Source organism: Myotis daubentonii, chromosome 8 (genome assembly GCF_963259705.1).
Source record: "Myotis daubentonii chromosome 8, mMyoDau2.1, whole genome shotgun sequence".
Lineage (NCBI taxonomy): Eukaryota > Metazoa > Chordata > Mammalia > Chiroptera > Vespertilionidae > Myotis > Myotis daubentonii.
In genome coordinates, this window is record NC_081847.1 from 55,202,503 (window position 1) to 55,224,339 (window position 21,837).

General features: G+C 54.7%; 2 protein-coding genes across 6 annotated transcripts in view; both read left to right on the plus strand.

Moving 5' to 3' along the window:
• CTDP1 (CTD phosphatase subunit 1) overlaps positions 1-2,377 on the plus strand; it is a 40,298-nt gene extending 37,921 nt beyond the window's left edge. For all 5 annotated transcript variants that reach the window (XM_059706434.1, XM_059706436.1, XM_059706432.1 and 2 more), the window contains one exon: positions 1,605-2,377. In XM_059706434.1, the coding sequence (XP_059562417.1) occupies positions 1,605-1,670 (66 nt within the window). In that variant the 3' untranslated portion in view covers positions 1,671-2,377. The remainder of the gene's footprint in view (positions 1-1,604) is intronic.
• Positions 2,378-18,595: 16,218 nt separating this feature from the next.
• Positions 18,596-21,837, plus strand: part of KCNG2 (potassium voltage-gated channel modifier subfamily G member 2) — a 35,093-nt gene continuing 31,851 nt past the window's right edge. The window contains 1 exon segment of the mRNA XM_059706440.1: positions 18,596-18,866. The gene's annotated coding sequence lies outside the window, so the exon portion shown is untranslated.

Genomic DNA, 21,837 nt, shown 5'->3' on the forward strand with positions numbered 1-21,837 from the left:
TCCACCCAGGGCATGTTCTTTACTCTGCAGGTGCAGAGCCCTCGGTAAAAGCCTTCTGACCTTGCTGGTAGTGTTTCTTCTGTTTCGTAAATAAATTACAAGGTTTTCCTAACATCAGCAGTTGTGGTTTCAGACTGTGGAGCTGCTGCAGTGTGTGTGTTTGCTTACACTGCACATGTATGCTGCATATAGTTACGTGTTGCGTGTGATTGAAACATGTTACATTGTTGTGTTACATGCATGCTGTTCTTGCACACATGCTGTGTTTGCCTAGCTCTGTACCGTACCTGTCACAGGTAATCACCATCTGAGCAGTCTCTCCAGGAGACCTTTCGGGCCTGTGACACGAGCTGCGCTGCGCGGTCCTGTGTCGGGGTAAAGTCAGGACAAGGTGGGTTCCTCGGGTACCGTTTTCAAGCTGTGGCTGAATGTCCGTCTCGGCGCAGTGGGACCTCTGGGCCAGCAAGGCCTCAGGGAGAGCCACGCGCTGTTCACGTCTCACCGCATCCTCTTCAAGTCTGCAGGTTCGTCAGGGAGCTGAGTGGTCGTCAGGGCCATAACAAGGGTGATAGCGCCCTCGCCGGTGTTTCTCAGTGGTTGGCGAGTATGGGAGGCAACCAGTCTCTCCCTCCCGCCCTTCTCCCCTTCTCTCTAAAAATCAATGGAAAAAATATCCTCGGGTGAAGATTAGCAAAAAATGAAAATTTTTAAAAAGAAGTATGATGGCATTGGCTGGTTATATAATGTGCCGGTGTGTTTGCAGTTTATTGTTTATCCAAGTAGTTTTGACAGCTGCCTGAGGAAACAGTGGGCTGCCAGGGCGCCACCTGGGATGGCCTGTCTCTGAGTCTGTAAGACTCGCCCATCTTCCCCGGGGCCTGGTGGCCTGCCGTGTGTGTGGCTCTTTGTATAATCAGAGCCAACACCGTCTGGAGCCCTGTGGAGAGCACTTTGTCCCGGCTCTTAGGTGGAAGGTAGTCCTGGGCCCCATGGCCGTGCATAGCGCCTGCTGTGTGTTAGGAAGAGAGGTGGCAGCTCCAAGGTGGGCTGGACAAGCACGTCACTCATCCTGGCACAGCACCTGGCCTGCCTGCCTACCATCCACCCGTCTGCAACTGGACCCACGCCGTGTGGGCCGATTGAGGCCTGAAGCCACCCAGAGTGACTGGAGGCCCTGCTCGCGCCTGAGCTCCTGCCGGGGCAGGTGCGGGCCTGTCCTGAGCCCTGTTCCAGCCGGTTTGCTCCACAGCAGCCAAGGCCTTGGAGCTGACAGGGAGCACGGGCCTCTCACTCCTCTGCCGCTTTTCTTTACGTCTTTGTGTTCTCTGGGGTTGAGCATGTTTGCTGTTCGCCGGCAGTGGGTCTTTTGTTGTAGTTGTTTCTTCTGTTGTCCACCCACATCGCGGTCCTTTGAAATGCACATGAAGGCAGCAGAGGGAGCCTGTGTTGTGGTCCTGGGTCGGTGCCCCTGCCTGTGTCCTCCGCCTCGGGACTGTGGTTTGCTCCCATTTTGAGGCTGGAAGCCCCTTGGCATTTGCCAGCCCCTGGCAGACGGGCGGGTGCGGTGTGGGAGCATCTCACAGCAGGTGCTTCTCCTCTTTCAGGGGCCACAAGAGGAAGCTGAACGACGAGGACGCGGCCAGCGAGTCCAGCAGGGAGTCCAGCTGTGAGGACGAGGAGGGGAGCAGCTCGGAGGCGGACGAGATGGCCGCGGCGCTGGAGGCGGAACTCGACCTCATGTGACCTGCACGGCTCCCCAGGGTGGACGCACACGTCACCTCCCCTCCTGTGACTCCTCGACGTCCTGTGCTGGCCCTCACATGGGGTTTCCTTCTCTCCAGGAAGACGTGTCTATTCGCAAAGCTCCATATACAGAAACGTTATTTTGCAGAAATGGGTGTTTTGAGAAGTTTTACTACGAGAAAGTCTACTTTTTTCGTGACCGTGACAGGAAGCGTGGGCCATGCCAAAGATCTTGTGGAGCTCGGCCACACAGGACTGTGGTTCCTGTGGGCCTGGAGGGCGTTTTCCTTTAAATTCCACACCATACCATTCAGGGCGAAGGCGGGCTCTGACAAGGCAGACGTGGCAAGAACCTGGCGTCCTGTGCTTTTCACACTGAGTTACCAGATGTGCAGGGGTTCCTGAGAGGCTGTGTTCACGTGTGGACAGGCCTGGGCTGCCTCTGCGACCCTCAGGGCTCGTTTCTGAGCGACACCCGGGTCCCTGAAACTTGTGTCCCTATGTTTCCGGGACCAGGTTCCAGCACAGTCCGGCGTCCGCTCCTGCTCCTCAGATCTGATGTAAAGTTTTGTATATTTCATATCTGACCCACCAAACAGGTGTCTCCTCCATTTAATAAAAGCCCTTTTTGTAAGCTCTTCTGTCTGGTGTGTTGTGGCAGCAAGCGGGCTATCCTCCATGCCTCAGGGGGCGCTCCGCCACCCCAGCCTGTCCCTGTCCCTGTCCCTGTCCCAGCTTGTAGAGCAGGGGACTTGGTGTGCCGGGAGGTCCCAGCCCTGGGAGTTGGTTGTTGGGCAGCCATGGCTGAGGGTCTCCGTTATGGGGACATTGTGTGCAGCAAGCACGAAGAATGTGGAAGGCCACTGGTTTCTGATTATTTGGTTTGTGAAACTAGATGTGAGAACCTACAGAAGCAGAGGGCAGCCCTCGCTAGCAAGCTGTGGAACGGGGTTCGCTGTGCACACGTGGCAGCCAGACGGCAGTCATAGGGTGGCCTGTCCTCAAATCCCGTTGTCCCCAGACCTCTGGGCTGACCTGGTCAGCACGACCGGCGGGTTCTGGAGTGAACCTTCTCGCCTCCTTTGAGGCAGCCCCTTGACGTCCTCCTCTGTGAACCCTGCCAGGCAGTGGCTACAGTGGAGGACACCAGAGACCAGGAACATGTGGCCGGTGATGCTCCTGCCTCACGAGGCGGCAGGGCGGCTGCACGAGGGACCGTGACCAGGCTGCTCTCCCACCTAAGAGCCTGTGGGGCTCCTTCCCAGGCTGCTCAGGCTGTCGCGTTTGTGAGCGTCGTGCCCCGGACACCATGCAGAACTCTCCCCTCCACAGGTGTGACTGTGGGACTTCCAGACCGTCATCCAGAGAAGCCCTCCACTTTGCACGAAGGTCATTTCCTTTCTTCCACACTTGGGGGAGGACGTGGCAGGCCTGGTGGCTCCAGTGCCATTATTTGAGGCCAAGTGTGGGTCTCACTGACAATTTCCAGGCAGCTGGCCCAACTCCAGGGTGTCCATGTCCCTGTTCTTCTGGGTGTGTCTCTGGAGAAGCCCCTGTTCCTGAGGGGCTCAGGCAAACGCCAGCAATGCTGCCTGTGCTCCTGGCTCAAACGCAGGCCGGGAGCCGGGAAGGAGCCCGAGCAGGAGAGCAGGTCCCAGCGCTTCGGGGTGGGGCAGCCGGTCCTCAGAGCGTCTTCTGTTTTCAGTTTTGTGACCCGTTGATATTGTTGTGCCCAGATTTCAAAGTTCCCAAGACCCCCAGGGAGCCAGTCAGTCCGATGCAAAAGCAAAGAGTCATCTATTTCAAACCCGGGTTTGGCTCCCCTGCCACACTCACCGATGCAACGGTAAGCTCCAGTGGCCGAGAGAGAGAGAGGCCTGATGGGACAGGGGGTTTTAAAGGGGGGTGGAGTGAGGGCAGGAGAGGGGACTGTGGGCCCCGCCGATTGGCCAGGCGCGAGTCGGGTCATCCTGGGCGTGGCCAGCAGGGGCCTGGGCTTCCGGGAAGAAGGCACTCTCCTGAGCACATGGCGGCTGCCCCAAAAATGGAGGACCCAGGGCAAGATGGAGGGCGCAGTCCTAGCCCCCCGCAGGGCGAGCTGAGCCCGGGCTCCAGGGGCCAGTCCAGTTGCTGGGGGTCCAGTAGATCGACCAGTTCCAGCCCAGGCAGGAAGTCCACGTCCTCCGTCTCGTTCCCGGGGGCATCGGCGATCGCCTCCTCCTCCATCTCCTCGGGCGAGGGCACGCGCCCCACCGCCGCTGCTGCCGCGTGGGTCCGGTCCGGTCCGGGGGCGGCGGGCGGGTGGCAGCCTGCGCCGGGCTCCCGCCGTGGGCTGGGGAGTCGGTGCCCGAGGCCGCCAGCAGCGTGGTCAGGCCCCGAGACGACTCGCCCTTTCAGATATGACTGGGTGGAGCTGTTTCACCCCAGGCAGGACACTGTCTGCTGTCCTGCGTCTCAGCCGCAGAGACAAACAGCACCCCAGACGCGGCTCCAGGCCCTCTGGGACACACCAGCGGAGAGGAGGCGGGAGTAAGCCTCTTTCCCACCTCATGTGCACACGCACACACATGTGCACACATGTACACACACCCAGGGGGCAACTGGGGCTCAGGCTGTAACTGCAGCACAGAGCGTGTGAGCCTCCATGGGAGCCTGGTGAGTTTCAGCCGCCTCAGCAGACGGACGGGAAGCGCTCACCCTCTGGAGCCCTGCCCCCAGCAAGCCTGGGGCAGACAGGAGCTTAGGCCACTGGAGGGTGGAGGCTGTGGCTCCTGCCACCTTAGACCAGGGACTGGGGCCTCAGGGAGCCCCACCCTGGCGCTCACCCGACATGCCCGGTCAACCTTGCGGAGAGGGCTGTGAGCACCCACCAGGTGGAGGACCAGATCGAGGTGAGTGGGGGCAGCTGACTCTCCCTCTCTCTGTGGATGGTCTCAATCCCAGACGAGGCAGCCGCCCTGTGAGGACCAAGCGTCCAGTTCACCACACATTCACTGAGCGCTGAGCCAGGCGCTGGGTCCCTGGAAGACGCGCCCCACCTGGGTGCACAGGGCAGGGAGAGACCACGGAGGCCGGTCCTGCCCAGCTGCATGTCTGGGAGCGACAGCTGCTGCCCGGTTCACAGCCGTGAACGTTATTGCTGAGGAGCTGCCTCCCCTCTGGGGTGGGGACAGTAAGTGGCCTCCTGGTGGCAGCCAGATGTGCAGATGGCCTGAGGCGCTGAACCTCCCACTGACCTAGCTTTCTGGGGCTCTGCCCAGCTGAGCCTGGCCCTGTGGGAAGACGGGGGGAAGCAGGGCGCCCAGCAGGTTCCCGGGGGAGGGAGGCACGCAGGCCGGAGGGAAGGGCGGGTGGACAGGCAGGTGAACAGGTAGACAGGCGGCCGCAGGTGAGGCCCCCGCCATCAGCAGGGGCTGACTTGTCACATCTGCTGACCTCTGTGGAGTGAACCCCCACCTGGGCCAGTTTCAGACCGACACAGTGACCTCACCAGCAATGAGAACAACATGCAGGACCTGGGAGTTGAGGAGCTTTGTTCTGTAATGTGTTTCTGTCACGGTGAGTTCATGGAAGTTCACCTTTAATAATGGCTGTTTAACAGCTGCCTTGCTCTCTCGGCCCAGAAGCAGCCTGGACGCCCCGCCGCCCCCACCTGCACTGGCCCCCAGCAATCGCTAGGTGAGCCAACGTTAACGTTGGCGCGATGCTCGCTTGCTCAGCCGGTCCCTTTATAGCCTCTTAAGAGCCTCTGTTCTTTTCATAGAATCCAATAAATGCAGAGCAGGAGAGACAGACATGGGGGGCAGCTTCTGGAACTTTCTCTAGGATGGATCCCAGGCATCTTGTAAAGGGGGTGGGGTGGGAGCGGGCCCTGAGTCCGAGTTTCCAACAGGTTTGGGCAGCACAGCCCCGTCCACCTCCCTCCATTTGAGGTGAGGGACTCGCTGTCAGAGAGGCCTCAGAACTCCCCCAAATCATGTCACTCGCTGGTTAGACTCCACCATTAACCCACCCTCCTGCCACCTGCTCTGTCAATTGGCCTTCACCTCTCTTCTCACTAAACATTACAGACTCAGCTATTTCAGTGCACTCACCTACATGCACACACTCACCTACACACACCTATGTGTGCACACTTGCATTCACCTACACACACATTCACCTGGGAGCACATGCACCCACACATGCACACATGTATGCACACACGCTCACACACAGTCACCTATACACACTTACTATGGCCACACACACACATGCACACAAGCACCTACATAGCAAACCATGAGACTGGTGAGAAGTCCCTGTTAAGAGAATTGCCCCAGAATATTCAGCTGTGTAATGACAACACGAAACCTGCTGCCCGCAGCTACAAACCAGCAACACCCATGTTTCTCTGGGCTGCGTCCTCGGTGCAGGGTCTTAGCAAACACGTCACAGCTGCACTGCTGCTCCAGATTCAGGCTGGCTGTGATCAGGCCTGAATCTGGGAGCCGTGGTGGAATCATTTCTCACAGCACCGCCCCAGGCAGCTCCCAACCTGTGGTTTGTCAAATTTGCTAACATCCCTGGTTTCAGAACTGAGCAAACAGCCACCCGGGTGAACAGGACACAGCACCACACGGCACAGGTAAGCAAGGCTCATTTGCAGAGGAAGCCATGCTGCTGAGCTGATGTTCCAGCTACATCCAACTGACCGTCCAGGCTCAGGACCCTCCCCTGTGAGTCTCCTTGGTGGATGCCCCACCCCACCCCCCACCCCCGGTGCAGTCCCCATGTGTCTAAGCAAACTCTTCACTGAAGCAGACACCTGCCTTTTCTGGGCACAGCAGTGGCTCCTTTGGTCATGCAGGTCCCCACAGAGATGAGATTTGCTCCACCCATGGGGAGACGCGAACAGAATTGGTCACCTGCAATCTCACTTTCAGCAATTTTAGCTAAAGATGTTTTATCTTGGAGGGAAATAATAGGTGTCTCTGGGAGCATACAGACCCCACCAAGTTCTGTCTCAATGGGGGAGTGGACCCAGGGGCACATGTGCTGTGGTGATGACAGTAACAACCCAGGAAGCTTTCAGATCTCACCCCGGTTGTATCTGAGCAGAGTGCAGGGCACAGATTCGCACAAGGGACTCTTTGCCCTCGTCAGTGTTGCATAACAACATTGGTTTCTGCGAGACCTGCTGTCACTCTGGAACCAGCAGGCTGTTGCATTTCCTTCTAAAATCTAAATCTTCAGTTTTATAACTTGGCCAGAGTCCAATTTAACAAACAAGAAAAATTTAAATCTAGCAGCATTTGCTACTTTTTTTTCTCAGTAGCAACTGTGTCTCTAATTGCTCTGCCGGCCCAGTGTCCCGAGAGTGTGTCTGAGGGAAGTTGGGGCTTTCAGTCACCCCGCTGACCTGCTTAAAAAGCCGTGGGTGTCTTTCTATTCCTGGTTCTGGTAACTGTGTTTCGTGGGTGTTGAGACGGGGAGTTTTCCACTCAGTCCGCAGCAGCTCTAGGAAAACAAGCGAGAGGGACACCATTCAAATGCAGGCCTCTGCCGTGTCGCATTTGCTCCCAGAACTGCGTACTAACCAGGGTACAGGGGAACCAGGGCCTGGCCCCTACAAGCTGTGGGACATCCCCGCTGCTGCAAGCCCCTGGGGGGCAGGCTGTATTTTAGCACTGGCTGTCGGCAAGTGGCCATGGCTCCCGGCACAGTGTCGGTCCCTGGCACGCCCGGCTAGAGGATCAGAGAGCAGCAGACAGATGACGTGTTCATGGCCCATCTGAGAAAGCAGAGCTTTCCTAGAAGTCTCCCCTTTCTAACACAGTCATAGGCTGGATGGCTCAGCTTCAGTCACTGCTCTTCCATCCATTCAACGTCACCCCAGGGTCCACCGGCCTCCCACCAGCAGGACAGGTCCCCATGCCGCCAGCACATGCCTTTGCATAAAGCAAGGTGTCCCCAAGGCTCTGTTCGTTCCCTCTACCATTAGCACGCCACCCCGGTCTACCCGACCATCACACCTGCCTACCTGCACCTCACACCTGTCTACTGGCCTGTGTCCCCCGTAAGAGCAGAAGCTCCTCGATGACAGGAGCCCTTTGCCCTGCAAGTGCCTAGCACAGACCTCACACTGAGAAGGTGATCCGGGAAAGCTCCTGGGCCAGAGAGAAGAAAGTATTTCACAGGGATGGGAAATCCAGTTGCTGGCACCTGTCCTTGTGGACCAAGATGGTGGATTCGGGGTGGGATGTGACATCTGAGTGAGATGATTCAGCTGCTGATAAGAAAGGGTTCCGCACCAGTATGGCCATGGGTGAACATGAGGGGTCGCAGTGAAGAATTAGGAAAGACAGACAAGAGAATAAAGCTGGGTCTGGGTGGGACGCTGCCCTCTGATTAGAGAGACAGTGCCATGGCCTGCAAGCCACGTCTTTGTTCTATAGCCAGATTCCATGAGGCAAAGTAAGGGTGTGGTCAGGATGTTTACAACGTTCTCGTGGGTTTCGAATCTACTCAGTTACATGCACCTGATCAAGCTTTGTTTACTTGCTGCACCTCTCGCAGCCCATATCACTCAGCAGCGGTTTCCACAGAAGGGCCTGTCGATTTCAGTTGCCCACAAACGGTGCATGACCTCGTGTCCCATCTGTGCCATGCGATGAGCATGTTTTGTCTGAGAACCATCCCTGAATGCATCCCGACACATGCTCGCTCCCTCTACAAGGACCCACGCTGCTCCCCCAGGGCCTCAGCGCTGACTCTGTGCTCGGGATAAGCGTGGGCTCAGCTCTGGACGCCGAGCACCAGAGGGAGGACTCAAGACGACTAATCCTCCGTGTGCACAGATGAGGGAGATCCTGGCAGACACAGCGTATGGAAAACTGCTGCTGGGATTGGAATAATTTAGCCTGGAGAAGGGAGCAGACAGGCTGCATTCATTACCCAAACACCTGTTTTCAGCTCCACAATTCCCACTGTAAGAGCCTGGGACTTCGGGGAGGATGGGGCAGATCACTGTTGGGGTCATGTATTTGGCAGCATCCTGGTCCCACCCATGAGATGCCAGTGCCCCCCATAAGCAGTTCCCCCCTCTTTTCCAGCAAATGACTGCCAAATACAAGACCCCCCAGCAGTGATCCACCCAAATGCCAGGGAGCCGAGATGGAGACCTGGTGCACGTACGGAGGTGTCTGCTTCCCCTCCCCGGGCAGCACCTTGGTGTCTCTGCGCTCTTGGGTTTTTCTAGTTGTGCTCGGCCTCAGTGTGATCTTTGGTAGCAGCGACAGGACAGGTGGAGGTTAAAAGACACGGTGAGGTGGCTTCCAAAGTCCGGGGAGAGAGAAAATGGCCAGGAACAGTTTCAGGACATTTTCATTAATCTGAGGAAAAGGACTTCAGTGGAAACAGCACACAAAAGGCAGCGGGTGACCGCAGAGGAAACTGCCTGCATTGCCTGGGCCAGGATATCCACACACCTGCTCCAGCTGACCCCCTGCTCCAGCCAACCCGCGGCCTCAGACACAGGCGGCCCCCACCTGCACCACCATCCGAGCCAGGTGACTGTCCCAACTGCGGAAGCAAAGCAGAACCCTGAGTCCTCAGCCACCCACCAACAGGGAGTCGTGTTTGCAGCTGATGGAATCCACGGCTGTAGGTCACGCACATGCACGGTGAGGGCGGCATGTGTGGAGAGATGGACAAATAGCAGAGATTACATGTCGTTGCAGAGCTGGGGCCATGCCTGGAGGTTGAGGTCTCAGGTCCAGGACAGCGTGAGTAGAGCTCTTTGGCAGAAAGAACTGATAACAAGTCTTGTCCTGTCCCCGCCCCCACCGAGGAGCCCCTGCGGGGAAGTCCCCGGCACCCATCACCACATGTCCTCTGCCTCATCTTGTCCTCAATATTCCAAGCCAGGGTGACCATACGCCTTCCAGTCTCTGGCTCAGATGTGCTCTATGTACCAGGAAAGGAGCCGCCCGCCGTGAGTCCTGAGCCTGGCTGGCAGACAGCCACGTGGGGAGCCGTGTGTGTCGTGGCAGATGCCAGCGGGATGGCCACAGATTGAACTGTTGTCAGAACTCCGGGAACGCCTTGTAATTAAAATCAGGCCTTGGGGGCTGTGAATGTTATTCCTCAGCAAAGAAAAACCAAAGCTGACATGTGGAGCACGAAGCTCACGCCTACGTGAGCGCCTTGGCGGAAGCCCTGGGCGCCCTCGCTAATGCAATAATGAAAGACCAGGCAGATCTAAGACACAGGCCTCATGCGACGCGCCCCCCCCCCGCCCCACTTTCCACCACCCCCACCCCCACCCCGCCCCATGTTGTAAGGTTGAAATTGCGCAAGGGAATCGTCAGGAAGGGTGCAAGGTGAAAATTTATCCAGGAAAAATTCTAACAAAAGGGCATTTCCACCTAAAATGCTACCCATTTGTACAAGTAATCGTCTTGCTGTTTATTTGGGGCGATGGAGCATGTTTTTTAAAAGGTAAGTACAAGAATAATGACACTAGGTGAGATATGACTGGCATGGCCAGCTAACAGTCGTGTGAAGGAGGGAGCGAGAGTAGCAGGCAAGGACCATGAGCCTCTGGGCACGGTGGCGGACTGCAGGAGAGTGGGCACTGACAGCGACATTTGTAGGCTGTGGGCATGCACGGGTCACATACTGAGGATGTCTGCCTTGGTTGTGTGCAGGAGACGACCGCTTCTCTCTGTGTCTTTGTCTTTTTCTCACTACTGTCTCCTGCCTCTGTGATCTGAACCACCCATTCTTTTTCTTTTTGTTAATCTTCACCCAAGGATATTCTTCCATTGAATTTATTTTTTTTTTTAGAGAGAGAGTGGAAGGGAGGGAGAGAGAAAGAGAGAGAGAGAAACATCAATGTGAGAGAGACACATTGGTTGGTTGCCTCTGGGACTAGGGATCAAGCCTGCAACCAAGGTGCATGCCCTTGACTGGAATTCAACTCACGACCCTTCAGCCCGCAGGCTCTATCCACTGAGCCAAACCAGCTAGGGCTGAGCCACCCACTTTCTGTGGAGACTGAAGGGGTGGGGGGTGGGGGTGGCTCGTGTTTGGGGAGGAAGAACTTAAAGCTCACTTAAAGGCTAAGCCGAGACGGATGAGCCGCCCGCCATCTGTGTAAGGCTGCTCAGCCCCTCCCATCTTGGGTTTCCTGCTTAATCACCCCCGGGTTTGGATGCTGGTGGAGCGAACTGCGTGGGGCGCTTTCTCCTCCAATGCGCTTCCCAGCCTCTCGAGAGCAGCAGGTTTGACGTCCTTTAGGTGGGGGCGCCCAGCACGCCAGGCACCGAGTGGGAGCCTACTTGTCAGTGTGAACACATGTGACTGAACTGAAGAGAGGCGAGTGATCCGTCCCCAACACGACAGCTGAAGGTCCCATGCTATTCACAAAGGCGAGAGAAATATCGCTCTTCAGAATGTCATTGGTGCCAAATAATTCAGAAGGAAAACAAGGCCCAGTCATCCAAAGCCTTGCTCAGTATGAAGCAATTCGATTAATTTAAAATGTTGCATCTGATTTGAGATCCTGAGAAGCATGACACAAGCAAAATCGAATATTAAATTCATACACACAGAATTGGTAGAGGTAGTAAAGATGCGAACGTTCCACTGAAGAGTTAATTACATGCTAAGAGGCACTGCTGGAGAAATCCCCTGCTGCTTATTGCATCAGGACATAAGAACAAAGCAATACTGAGAAGTGCTATGTAGATTGCCCACTAGGGCACGGACTCTGAGTGGGCCGCACGCGCTGGGGGCTGGCCAGGAAGATGAAAGGATGTAAGCGCGGAAGGTGGGCCTCACGCACCCAGGGTACGAAATTCGACTGTGACACCCCTCCCTTGCAAACAGCCGAGAGAGCACCCACCACGGAGTGCCTTTAATCAGAGCTCACCTGAAAAGCTCTCCATTTGAGCTGATTGACGGACTCACAATGTGCACAGACTCGGGTGCACACCTGTTTCCTGAGCGGGCACCGTCCTCTCCTGCAACGACCGGCATGAGGCGAAGGCCCAGGGCGGGCTGTGCTCTGCCAGGAGCGGGTGTGGCGGCCGGGAAGACGACCGAAATAAAAGGGTCTGCACTTGAGTGACTGCTTCCCTATTTGAAGTTCAAAATACGACGAGGAAACAGAATAACAGAAATGTGGGCCTAGGGAACGCAGGGCAGAGGATGAAAAGTAGTGGGCTTTTTCAGGAGGAAATTAGAGGAAGCTCAGGTGGAGCGGTCGCCTTTATGATGGGAGGTGTTTGATCCATCAAAGCGGATGGCAGGGCAGACGAGAACGACTCAGACGAGAGGGACCGATGGGCATCTGAGGGACCGCAAAGTGACCTGAAGACAGAAAATGCCGCGAACCCCCGAGAGAAAGGAAACCAGAGAGAAACGCAGGAAGGTGCTGCTCTCAGAGCGTGGGGAAGCGGTGGAGAAGGGGTGTGATCCGTGGGAAGGACCCATGGAGGAGGAGAGAGAATGGCTGGCCATCACATGCAGAGAGGACGGGTGACAGAGCCAGAAGTGACTCCCCCATGAATAAGAAGAAAGAACAAACAAGAAAGCTAAGAACCAGGCAGGGAGACAAACGAAAGGATGCACGCCTCCGAAGGGTGAGGAGTCAGGAGCGGGGTCTGTGGGGACCCTGAGAGCATTGCCCATGGGGGAGAGGACGCCTGTTCCTTCCCGCTCTGAGGTCAATCAGCAAGCCCAGAGGAGACAGGCGGACAGAGGTCGGTCCGTGTTGCAGAGACTGGGGAGGGCTGGAAGTGATAAAGGGTTCAGGGTTGCTTTATGGAGTGGTGAATGTTCTTTAACCTATTGTGGTGATGGCGGTACAACTCTGAACATCCTAAAACTCACTAACCTGCACAGGTGAAATGGATGAGCTGTATGGTGTCTGAATTCCCTCTCATTAAAGCTATAACAAAAAACAGAGAGAATGTGTCATCTTGTTTTGAAAATCAGCCAAGAAATGAAAATCATAGTTCAATATTGAGAAGAAAATTACTAATTTGGAAAACATCGGTAAAGGAAGTGATTAGGCATCTCCGTAGTAACCGTGTCTGTCCTCTTCCTTGCTTGCACACCCTTGGTGAATGCTCACACACGTAGGTGCTGGACAAGGAAGCAAAGCGCAGCCTGCCCTGCACCAGGCCAGGCCACTGACACACCAGCACCAACATGTCACTGTGGTCAAGACAGTGGATCAAGATCCACCTGAGCCGAAACCGGTTTGGCTCAGTGGATAGAGCGTCGGCCTGCGGACTGAAAGGTCCCAGGTTCGATTCCGGTCAAGGGCATGTACCTGGGTTGCGGGCACATCCCCCAGTAGGGGGTGTGCAGGAGGCAGCTGATCGATGTTTCTCTCTCATCGATGTTTCTAGCTCTCTATCTCTCTCCCTTCCTCTCTGTAAAAAATCAATAAAATATATTTAAAAAAAAAAAAAAAAGATCCACCTGAAAGGCCCCAGCCAGCATGGCTCAGTGGTTGAGCATCGACCAATAAACCAGAAGGTCACTGTTCGATTCCAGGTCAGGGCATATGCCTGGGTTGCAGGCTCAATCCCCAGTAGGGGGCATGTAGGAGGCAGCCAATCAATGATTCTTTCTCATTATTGATGTTTCTCTGTCTCTCTCCCTCTCCCTTCCTCTCTGAAATAAATAAAATATATATAAAAAGATACACCTGTAAGGTGTTCAAGGCAGAGCATATTATAATAGTGAAAAATTGTAGAAAATGTGTCAAATAATAGTTTCAGTTGAAGTAAGGTACTAGCCACAGGATGGAATCCTATGCATTCATTTAAAATGATGTTGGAGCTTGGAAAATGATGAAAATGTTCATTTCTTGTTAAGTGATAAAAATCCAATATCTAGTATGATGGTATTTTTGTACATAAACAAAAACATATTTTTATGTTAAAAAGAAAAAGACCAGAGAGAAGAAACCAAGATGGCAGTATAGGTAAACACTGGAAATTGCTGCCTCCCACAACAACTTCAAAAATACAACAAAAAGACAAAACGGACATCATCCAGAACTACAGGAAGGCTGGCTGAGTGGAAATTCTACAACTAGAAGGAAAGAGAAAAGCACACTGAGACCCAGAGGAGCTGCAGAAGTAAAGTGCAGAGGTACAGAGGCTCGAGCGCGTGCGCACGTGGAAAGGGGCTGGTACCTGAGGAGGCAGCTATCTTTTTGAATCGGGAGGGAGTAACAAGCTCCCGACTGCTCTGAACTCCAGTTTTGGAAAGTCTCTGGGGACCCAGGACTCATACGGAGAGAAACTGGACTGTCTGGCAGCCGGCAGAACTCAGAACTCAAGGGGGGCTTTCTCTCAAAGGTGCTTGCAGCGATTACCGGGACACTGAGACACACAGCCGCTTAGGGCAGGGCTGAGGATCAGCCATAGCTGCTTGCTCCACCCTGTTGATTCCCTGAGACCCCACCCCACACAGGCTGTGGCAGAGGCTTTTGTATATGAATGGTCTGGCCCTTTGCAATCTGAAAATTACCTAACAAACCGCAGACAGACCCAGAACTTCCAAAAGAAGGCCCAAGGCCCCACAGCAGCTTGCATTGCTTCACAGCTGGGCCTTATCTGGGCACCTCCAAACCCCCAAAAAAGAAGGGGAATCTGCAGATCTCTTCGTAGCTCCTGATGGGTAGCCTCAGGAAGAGGCTAAATTAGCACCTCCTTAGATCCAAGAGCCAGTGTACCCAGTGGTCAGAGTGGGACCATCCAGATTACAACTCCTCAGATCCATAAGGGACACACTCAGGGCGCAGACTCAGTGAGCACCAAAGTCCCACTGAAGCAAGTCTTGCCCCAGAAGGGTGTCTTCAGCACAGAAGTTCTCCCACCGTAGACACAGCTGATTCTCACAGCCAATTGGCCTAGAGGTCAGTTCCTCCCAGTGATAACTACAACAATCAAGGCTTAACTACAACAAGACTACAACAAGACTATGCACAAAGCCCACAAAGGGGTGCACCAAGAGTGTCCACCTCAGGTAATTGGGGAGGCTCAGCCACTGGGCCCCATAGGACACCTAGCACACAAAGCCACTCTACCAACACAGGGAAGCATAAAAAATGCGGAGACAAAGAAACAGGTCACAAATGACAGAAATGGAGGAAAGCAAACGACTGGATATAGAGTTCAAAACCACGGTTATAAGGTTTTTCAAGAATTTTCTGGAAACCGCCGATAAATTTAGTGAGACCCTCGAGGATATGAAAAAGGACCAACTAGAAATTAAGCATACACTGACTGAAATAAAGAATAATATACAGAGATCCAACAGCAGATAAGAGGATCCCAAGAATCAAGTCAAAGATTTGAAATACGAAGAAAAAAAAATACCCAACCGGAAAAGCAAAAAGAAAAAAGAATCCAAAAATATGAAGATAGTGTAAGGAGCCTCTGGGACAACTTCAAGCATACCAACATCCGAATTATAGGAGTGCCAGAAGAAGAGAGAGAGCAAGATATTAAAATCCTATTTGAAGAAATAATGACAGAAAACTTCCCCTACCTGGTGAAAGAAATAGACTTCCAAGTCCAGGAAGTGCAGAGAACCCCAAACAAAAGGAATCCAAAGAGGACCACACCAAGACTCATCATAATTAAAATGCCAAGAGCAAAAGACAAAGAGAGAATCTTAAAAGCAGCAAGAGAAAAAAAGTCAGTTACCTACAAGGGAGTACCCATACGACTGTCAGCTGATTTCTCAACAGAAACTTTGCAGGCTAGAAGAGAGTGGCAAGAAATATTCAAAGTGATGAATAGCAAGAACCTACAACCAAGATTACTTTACCCAGCAAAGCTATCATTCAGAATTGAAGGTCAGATAAAGAGCTTCACAGATAAGAAAAAGCTAAAGAAGTTCATCACCACCAAACCAGCATTATATGAAATGCTGAAAGGTATTCTTTAAGAAGAGGAAGAAGAAAAAGGTAAAGATAAAAATTATGAACAGCAAATACATATCTATCAACAAGTGAATCTAAAAATCAAGTGAATGAAAAATCTGATGAACAGAGTAAACTGGTGAATATAATAGAACCAGGGGCATGGAAAGGGAGTGGACTGACAATTCTTGGGGGGAAAGGGGTGTGGGGGTGCAGGAAGAGACTGGACAAAAATCGCACACCTATGGATGAAGACAGTGGGAGGGGTAAGGGCAGAAGGTGGGTGGGAACTGGGTGGAGGAGAGCTATGGGGGGAAAAAAAGAACAACTGTAATAATCTGAACAATAAAGATTTAATTAAAAAGAAAAAGACCATGGGGCGGACTGGAAGGGGTCAATGGGGGGAAAGGGGCACATGTGTAATACTTCCAACAAAAAAGATTTTTTAAAAATAAAAAGACCAAAGTGTTTTGGTACCAAAACAGTAACAGTGAAAAAGTTTGAATGATGGAAATAGGAGATAGAGGGAGTTTCTTATTTTCTCCTTTGTATTTTTCACAGAAAGCTTACTAATTTTTCACAATGACCATTTATTACATACAGAAAACATTGTGTAAGTGTTTGCTCCTCTCCTAAAATAGAAGCTACACACAGTGCAGCTGTGGCCACCAGACACGGATTTAACACCATTTAGCAGAAGCAATAAAGAGTCTACTGGGAACGACGAATGCCTTCTTCTGCAATCTTCTCCCCGGGTTGCCCTGTTCCTGTGACCTGGCCTGGGATCCCAGGACACGTGGCTGCCAGGCCCTCAGTATTAGCCCCATACTGACGCCATGTAACTGTGATATCAACAACAATCAGAAGTGTCGAGTGAAACATTCAGAAGTCCAGAAATGCAGCAACCAAAGTAACCAAGGGGGCCGTGAGACGCACCTACTGAGGGGAAATGAGAGGTTTAGAGAGATGAGAAATGTCTCCTGAGGCACAAAGAGTAATTTAAAAGGACGTGCACACGGGGCCCATCCGTCACCGAAATACTGGGCGTGTGCCCTTGGTTATGGGTTAGGGTTATATGAATGCCAACAGCATCATCTGTGGGGACCAGGGCAAGCCCTTGCAGGGAAGCTGGACCGGGTGACCTCTCCATGAGTCACCTGGGTTCAGTACCTCAGAACTCCTTGGTTTGCAGACATGTTCAGTCATCCCTGAGACATTCTAGACATTACTGCTTCATAAGCACCTAAAATAACTATGGTATTTGGTTTGTTTACTATGAGCCATGCGTGTGCTAGTATTAACTCACTGCATTGTGAAAACAAACAGTGAGATAGGTTCTACTATTATTCCCGTTTTATAGACTAGGAAACTGAAGCACAGAGAGGGTAGGGAGACACAGACCTTCAGGGATGGCCCAGGATTTGCACCCGCCGGGGCCAACAGGGTTCCACCCCACTGTTTCAGAAAGAAAGGGGTGAATATTAGTCCAGTGCTGCAAAGAAGTCAGGAAACAGATCCCATTTGCTGTCTTTTTGGGAGGGTGAAGGGGTAACATTGGTGGACTGCCCAGTTCAGACGCCTGATTGGATATGCGATTTCAGAAAGGCCTTTGATGGTCTCCATGGACACCTCTGAGACAAAATGGAAAATGTGAGTTGCTAGAGCAGTCTGGACGGAGACAGACCATCTGGCCCAAGGCAGGTTGATGGTTAGTCAACACCAATCCGAGGAGAGCACTACCCTGGCCCCAGGAGCGGCCTTCCTTTGAGAACACCGGCTTTATGGATGACTTGGACTGACAGGTGTTTCAACGGCTCCAGGTGAGAAGGCACTACTAGGTTGCATGATAGGGTTAAGATTCTGAAGTTCCTGACAGGCTCACCAAAAATTGAATAGGAACAATATGATCCTTTTAACCAATGCCAACCCTAATAAATCTAATTTTTAAAATAAATAATAAAATATAAAAAAAATATTTGAATAAGAACAAACTGTAATCTACTGCACCTAGAGTTTAAAGAACCAAACAAATGAAAATTATGGATCAGGAAAAACCTACAAGCAACTGCACAAGTGGAGACAGAGATCTCAGATTTTTGTTGACGAAAAAGCCAGGGTGGATGGAAAATGTGATAGGGTGCCAGGCTGGGGGGTGATGGACTGGGTCCACTCTGCATGGTCACAGCAACCCAGGGACTTGATTCAGGGTACGGGGCCTGCAAGAGGCAGCCAGGGTGGAGTTAGGGCTGGACATTTCGTCCCGGGAGAACAGTAAGGGACTGGGGAATGTTTACCGGAGAAAGCGTGCACACCCAACCTAGGTAAATAAAGCTACCAGCGGCTGGGCACCCCTGTGCCAGCCACTGCTGAGCGCTTTCCCTGGAGTGCCTGGCTCGCTGGTGTGTGTCAGCGAGCGTTCCTCCGGGTGGAGGGCTTCGTGTGGAAGGGAATCTCCCCTCGTTCCCAGGCATCCACATACGTCCACTGGACGGTGGCCATGCTACAGACACGACCCCGAACCGCTCCCAGGGAGGTGGCCTTTCAGGGCCGGGATGGCCAGGCCTCTCTGGCTCTAAATTCAATTAGTGTTTCTATGGAGAAAAAGCGGTCTTTCCGGGCCTGGGTGTTCAGGCTCAGGCTGCAGAGAACATTTCCTTCTGGTAAATGAAATGAGCGAGCCTGGTCATCGGGATCCACCCGGCGGCAGCGTGGCCCAAGCAGGCTCTGCTGGTGGCGGCAGCGTCTCCAGACCCTTCAGCGGACTCCCCAGGGCCTCGGGCAACGCCACGTGGAGAGCCCTCCTCTGCCCTTTCCCTGGGGTTGCTCAGCCGTGTGGGGGGAGGCTCTGTGCCCCCCACGCCACTGAGTGGGGGAGCGCGTGTGCCTGGCGCGTTGGTGGGCGCGGTGCGCCCCGGGCGTGCGCTCCCAGTGGACGCGGCCGTGGACTCGTAGCCTCGTGGCCTCCTGGCAGCCGCGCGGGGGTCCTCTGGCCCTCGCAACCCGCGGCCGGGCGCGAGGGGGCGCCGCGCCACCGCAGCGGAGTGGATCGCCGAGGCCGGGCTGGGCCGGGGGCGGCGCGCGGGGCGGTGCCGGACTCCGCGGGCAGCGGGCTCCGGAGACGCCGCGCTCCGCCCCGTGGAGGCCGCCGGCCGGGCTAGCGGAGCGGCAGCCCGCGGAGTCCGGTCTTGAGGTAAAGTTGCGCGCGCGATGGGGCCGGGGGTCTACACCGGAGGGTCCTGGGGCCGGAGCAGGGACAGAGGCAGGAGGGTCTACACCGCAGGGTCCCGGGGGGAGGGAAGAAGCGGGGGCTGTGGAGGTGGTCGGGGTCTACACCGTAGGGTCCGGGTTCGAGGAGAGGGGTGCTGGGGGAGGAGGCTCAGGCACCTGTCCCAAGCGCGATGGGCAGGCGCCGCAGCTTCTCCCGGGCTGTGCGGTAGGGTGGGGGGAAGACTGGGGAGAGACACTGGAAGAGCCTTCCTCCCCCTCCTACCACCCCCCACCGGGCACTGGAGCGGGGTTGGGGCTGTGCTGGGCGCCGCCCCCAAGCACCCGCGTCAGCGAGGCGCGGGCTCCGGCCACTCCGTGCGCTTTCATGGGGGTCCCAGCGTCCGCGGCTGCAGACCGGTTCCCGCTGCCGCCCCGTCGGTCCGCGTCGGATCTGCCTGAGCCCAGGTGAGAGCAAGGACAGGAGGGGCAAAGCGGCGTCTGCGACGTGGGGTAGGGGACCTCGGGGGAAGGTCGGTGGGGAGTACCCGAGTGGGCTCTCCTGGCGCGCGTCCTGGTCCTGGCTGGGTTGGTGGGCGCACCGGCTCCGTGAAGAGGAGGCGGAACGTGGGCGAGTCCTCCGCGCGCTGGGGCCGGCTCCTCACCCGTTCCTGCCGCCCCTGTGGCAGTGAACGTCGCCCCCATGCGTACACACACGCGTGCACACACACACATGCACACACGCGCGTGCGCACACACACATGCACACACGCGCACACGCGCAGGGCACCCTGCCTTCTCTGGCCAGGGTGCGGACCTGAATTAGGCTGAGGGAACACCGAATACTACAAACTCGCAGCCTGAGCCGGGCTGGCCAAGGAAGAGTAGGGGCTTCCACACTGGCCCGCCGAGCCGGGGCTGGGGCTGGGGCTGGGGACGCAGAGAACAGACCAAGGTGGGACAGTGGCCCCTGGGGGCGAGGAGGGCGAGGCTGGGCAGGTCTCAGATCTTGGCACAATGGCAGGGACAACAGGCAGCGTGAGTAGGGCTCTCTCTGCACCTCTGAAACTCCTCCAAGCCCGCAGAGTTTCCGGGGATCCGTGGCATCTGTGCACCCCCAAGTGTTTGTGCTCCAGCGGTTTCGGGGTAACTTGTGCAGCCCCCACCCAGACCGCCTCGGTTCAGCAGGTTCAGTTTCTGGTTTCTGGCTCTTGGAGCAGGGCCACGGTCGTGGACTGTGACTCCCTTTTCACGTCTTTGTCACGTCTTCCAAAACCACAGCCCAGAACTCGGTTTGGGCTGGGTGGGTTCCACTTGACCCTTACAGAAATCCTCTCCCCCACCCCCACCCCCACCCCCAGCTTCCTCCTCCTCCTCCTTCTTCCTGGGGCTGCAAACCCCTGCTTCCTGCGGCCTGTGCTCAAGGCCAGTGTTAAGCAGGTGACTGTGAGCGGATTCTGACTCTGTTGGCGCATCAGATGACTCCCTGGGAGGTGGCCTCGGAGGAGCCCTAAGTGCCCGCATGCTGGTTTCCTCCTCAGCCCTGCTCAGGGGCAGCTGCTAAAGGGGGTGTCCTGTAAGTGAGCTCCCCAAGGTCATCCTGTCTCCCGGGCCATGGAAGCACACAGACGAAGCCAAGTTTTCATTTCTGCTGAGAAATGCAGGCCAGGTCCCACAGACCCCAGGCAGGTCTAAGCAAAAGGAGGCCCCCCGTCCCCATCTCCAGGAAGTGCAGCGTGTACAGCTGGCCTCCAAGGCTCCACTTCATTCATAACTCCCTCCAGTCCGTGGGGCCGAAATGCTCTGGTTTCTCTTAAACTGTGGATTTTGGAGGCATTGCGCCCCATTGGGGGGTGCAGTCCACTTGGGTGCTGGGTGCAGACCAGCGCACACACTCGGGATTAACAGTGTTGCCAAGGAAAGACGGTTATATCTGCACCTTAAGTAGGGACACATTGTGAGAACAACTTTCAGATTCTTTCTGAGGCCAGTGCCAAATAGTGTTCTGATTCCTCTTCAATTTCTATATTCCACTTTGCAGTAGTTTTTTTTTATACCTTGAGATTTCCATAATTTAAGAAAAAATTGGGTGTTTTTGTAGGCACGGAGGGAAAAGAGGGAAGCAAGTTCTTAGCTGGTATGGAGCGGGAGGCTGTGCAGTTTTTCTTTTCAATGCCTGGCACAGAGTCCCGCGCAAGCCAGATGCTCCGAAATATGTACTGGTGGATTAATTGAGTTATAACAAAGAGTTCCTACCCAGTGTGCAGTTGGCACTGCATCACCGTAATTACAGGTGTGTGTGCCGTAATTAATAGGTTGGACAGAGCACATAGGTTGATAGGAAATGACAAAATATTGGGTTTCCAGGCAGGTGGGTCTGAGCCTCTCAGGCGATGCAGCAGCCAGGGCTGTGCAGCCTGGTCCCCTCCTGTCCGGGTGTTTGGCTGTTCTTCTGAGGAAGCGTCTCTTACTCAGGCACCAGGAGGGCAGGACCACTGCGGGCGAGGGTGGTGCGGTGGGAGGATGTTCTCGCTTCTGCAGATTTCGGATGTGTGGGGGCGGCAGTGAAGGGGAGCAGATGGGGCAGCGCCAGGGTGTGTGGGTGCTGGGGGTCAGAATGAACGGAAGGGGCGCCCAGGAACTGTGTGATGAGGACAGTAGAGGTCTCAGGGGTCTGAGAAGAATGGCACACATGTCTGGACATCTGAATGCAGGTACTGATGGCAGTTTCATGGGGGATAGGAACAATTTAGGGTCCCACTGCTGCGAGATCTCTACATCACATTGCACATCGCATCACCAGCATCAAGCCCGGTGCCGTGAGGAGAGCCAGGTGGCAGCCAGCTTAGGGTACCGAGGGACAGCCTCTGGAGCTGGTCGCGGACCTGCCTTTTAACTGTGATCTGCACGCCACAGTGAGGGCCACTCGGGGTTCACTTGGGCCACATCACCTTTGC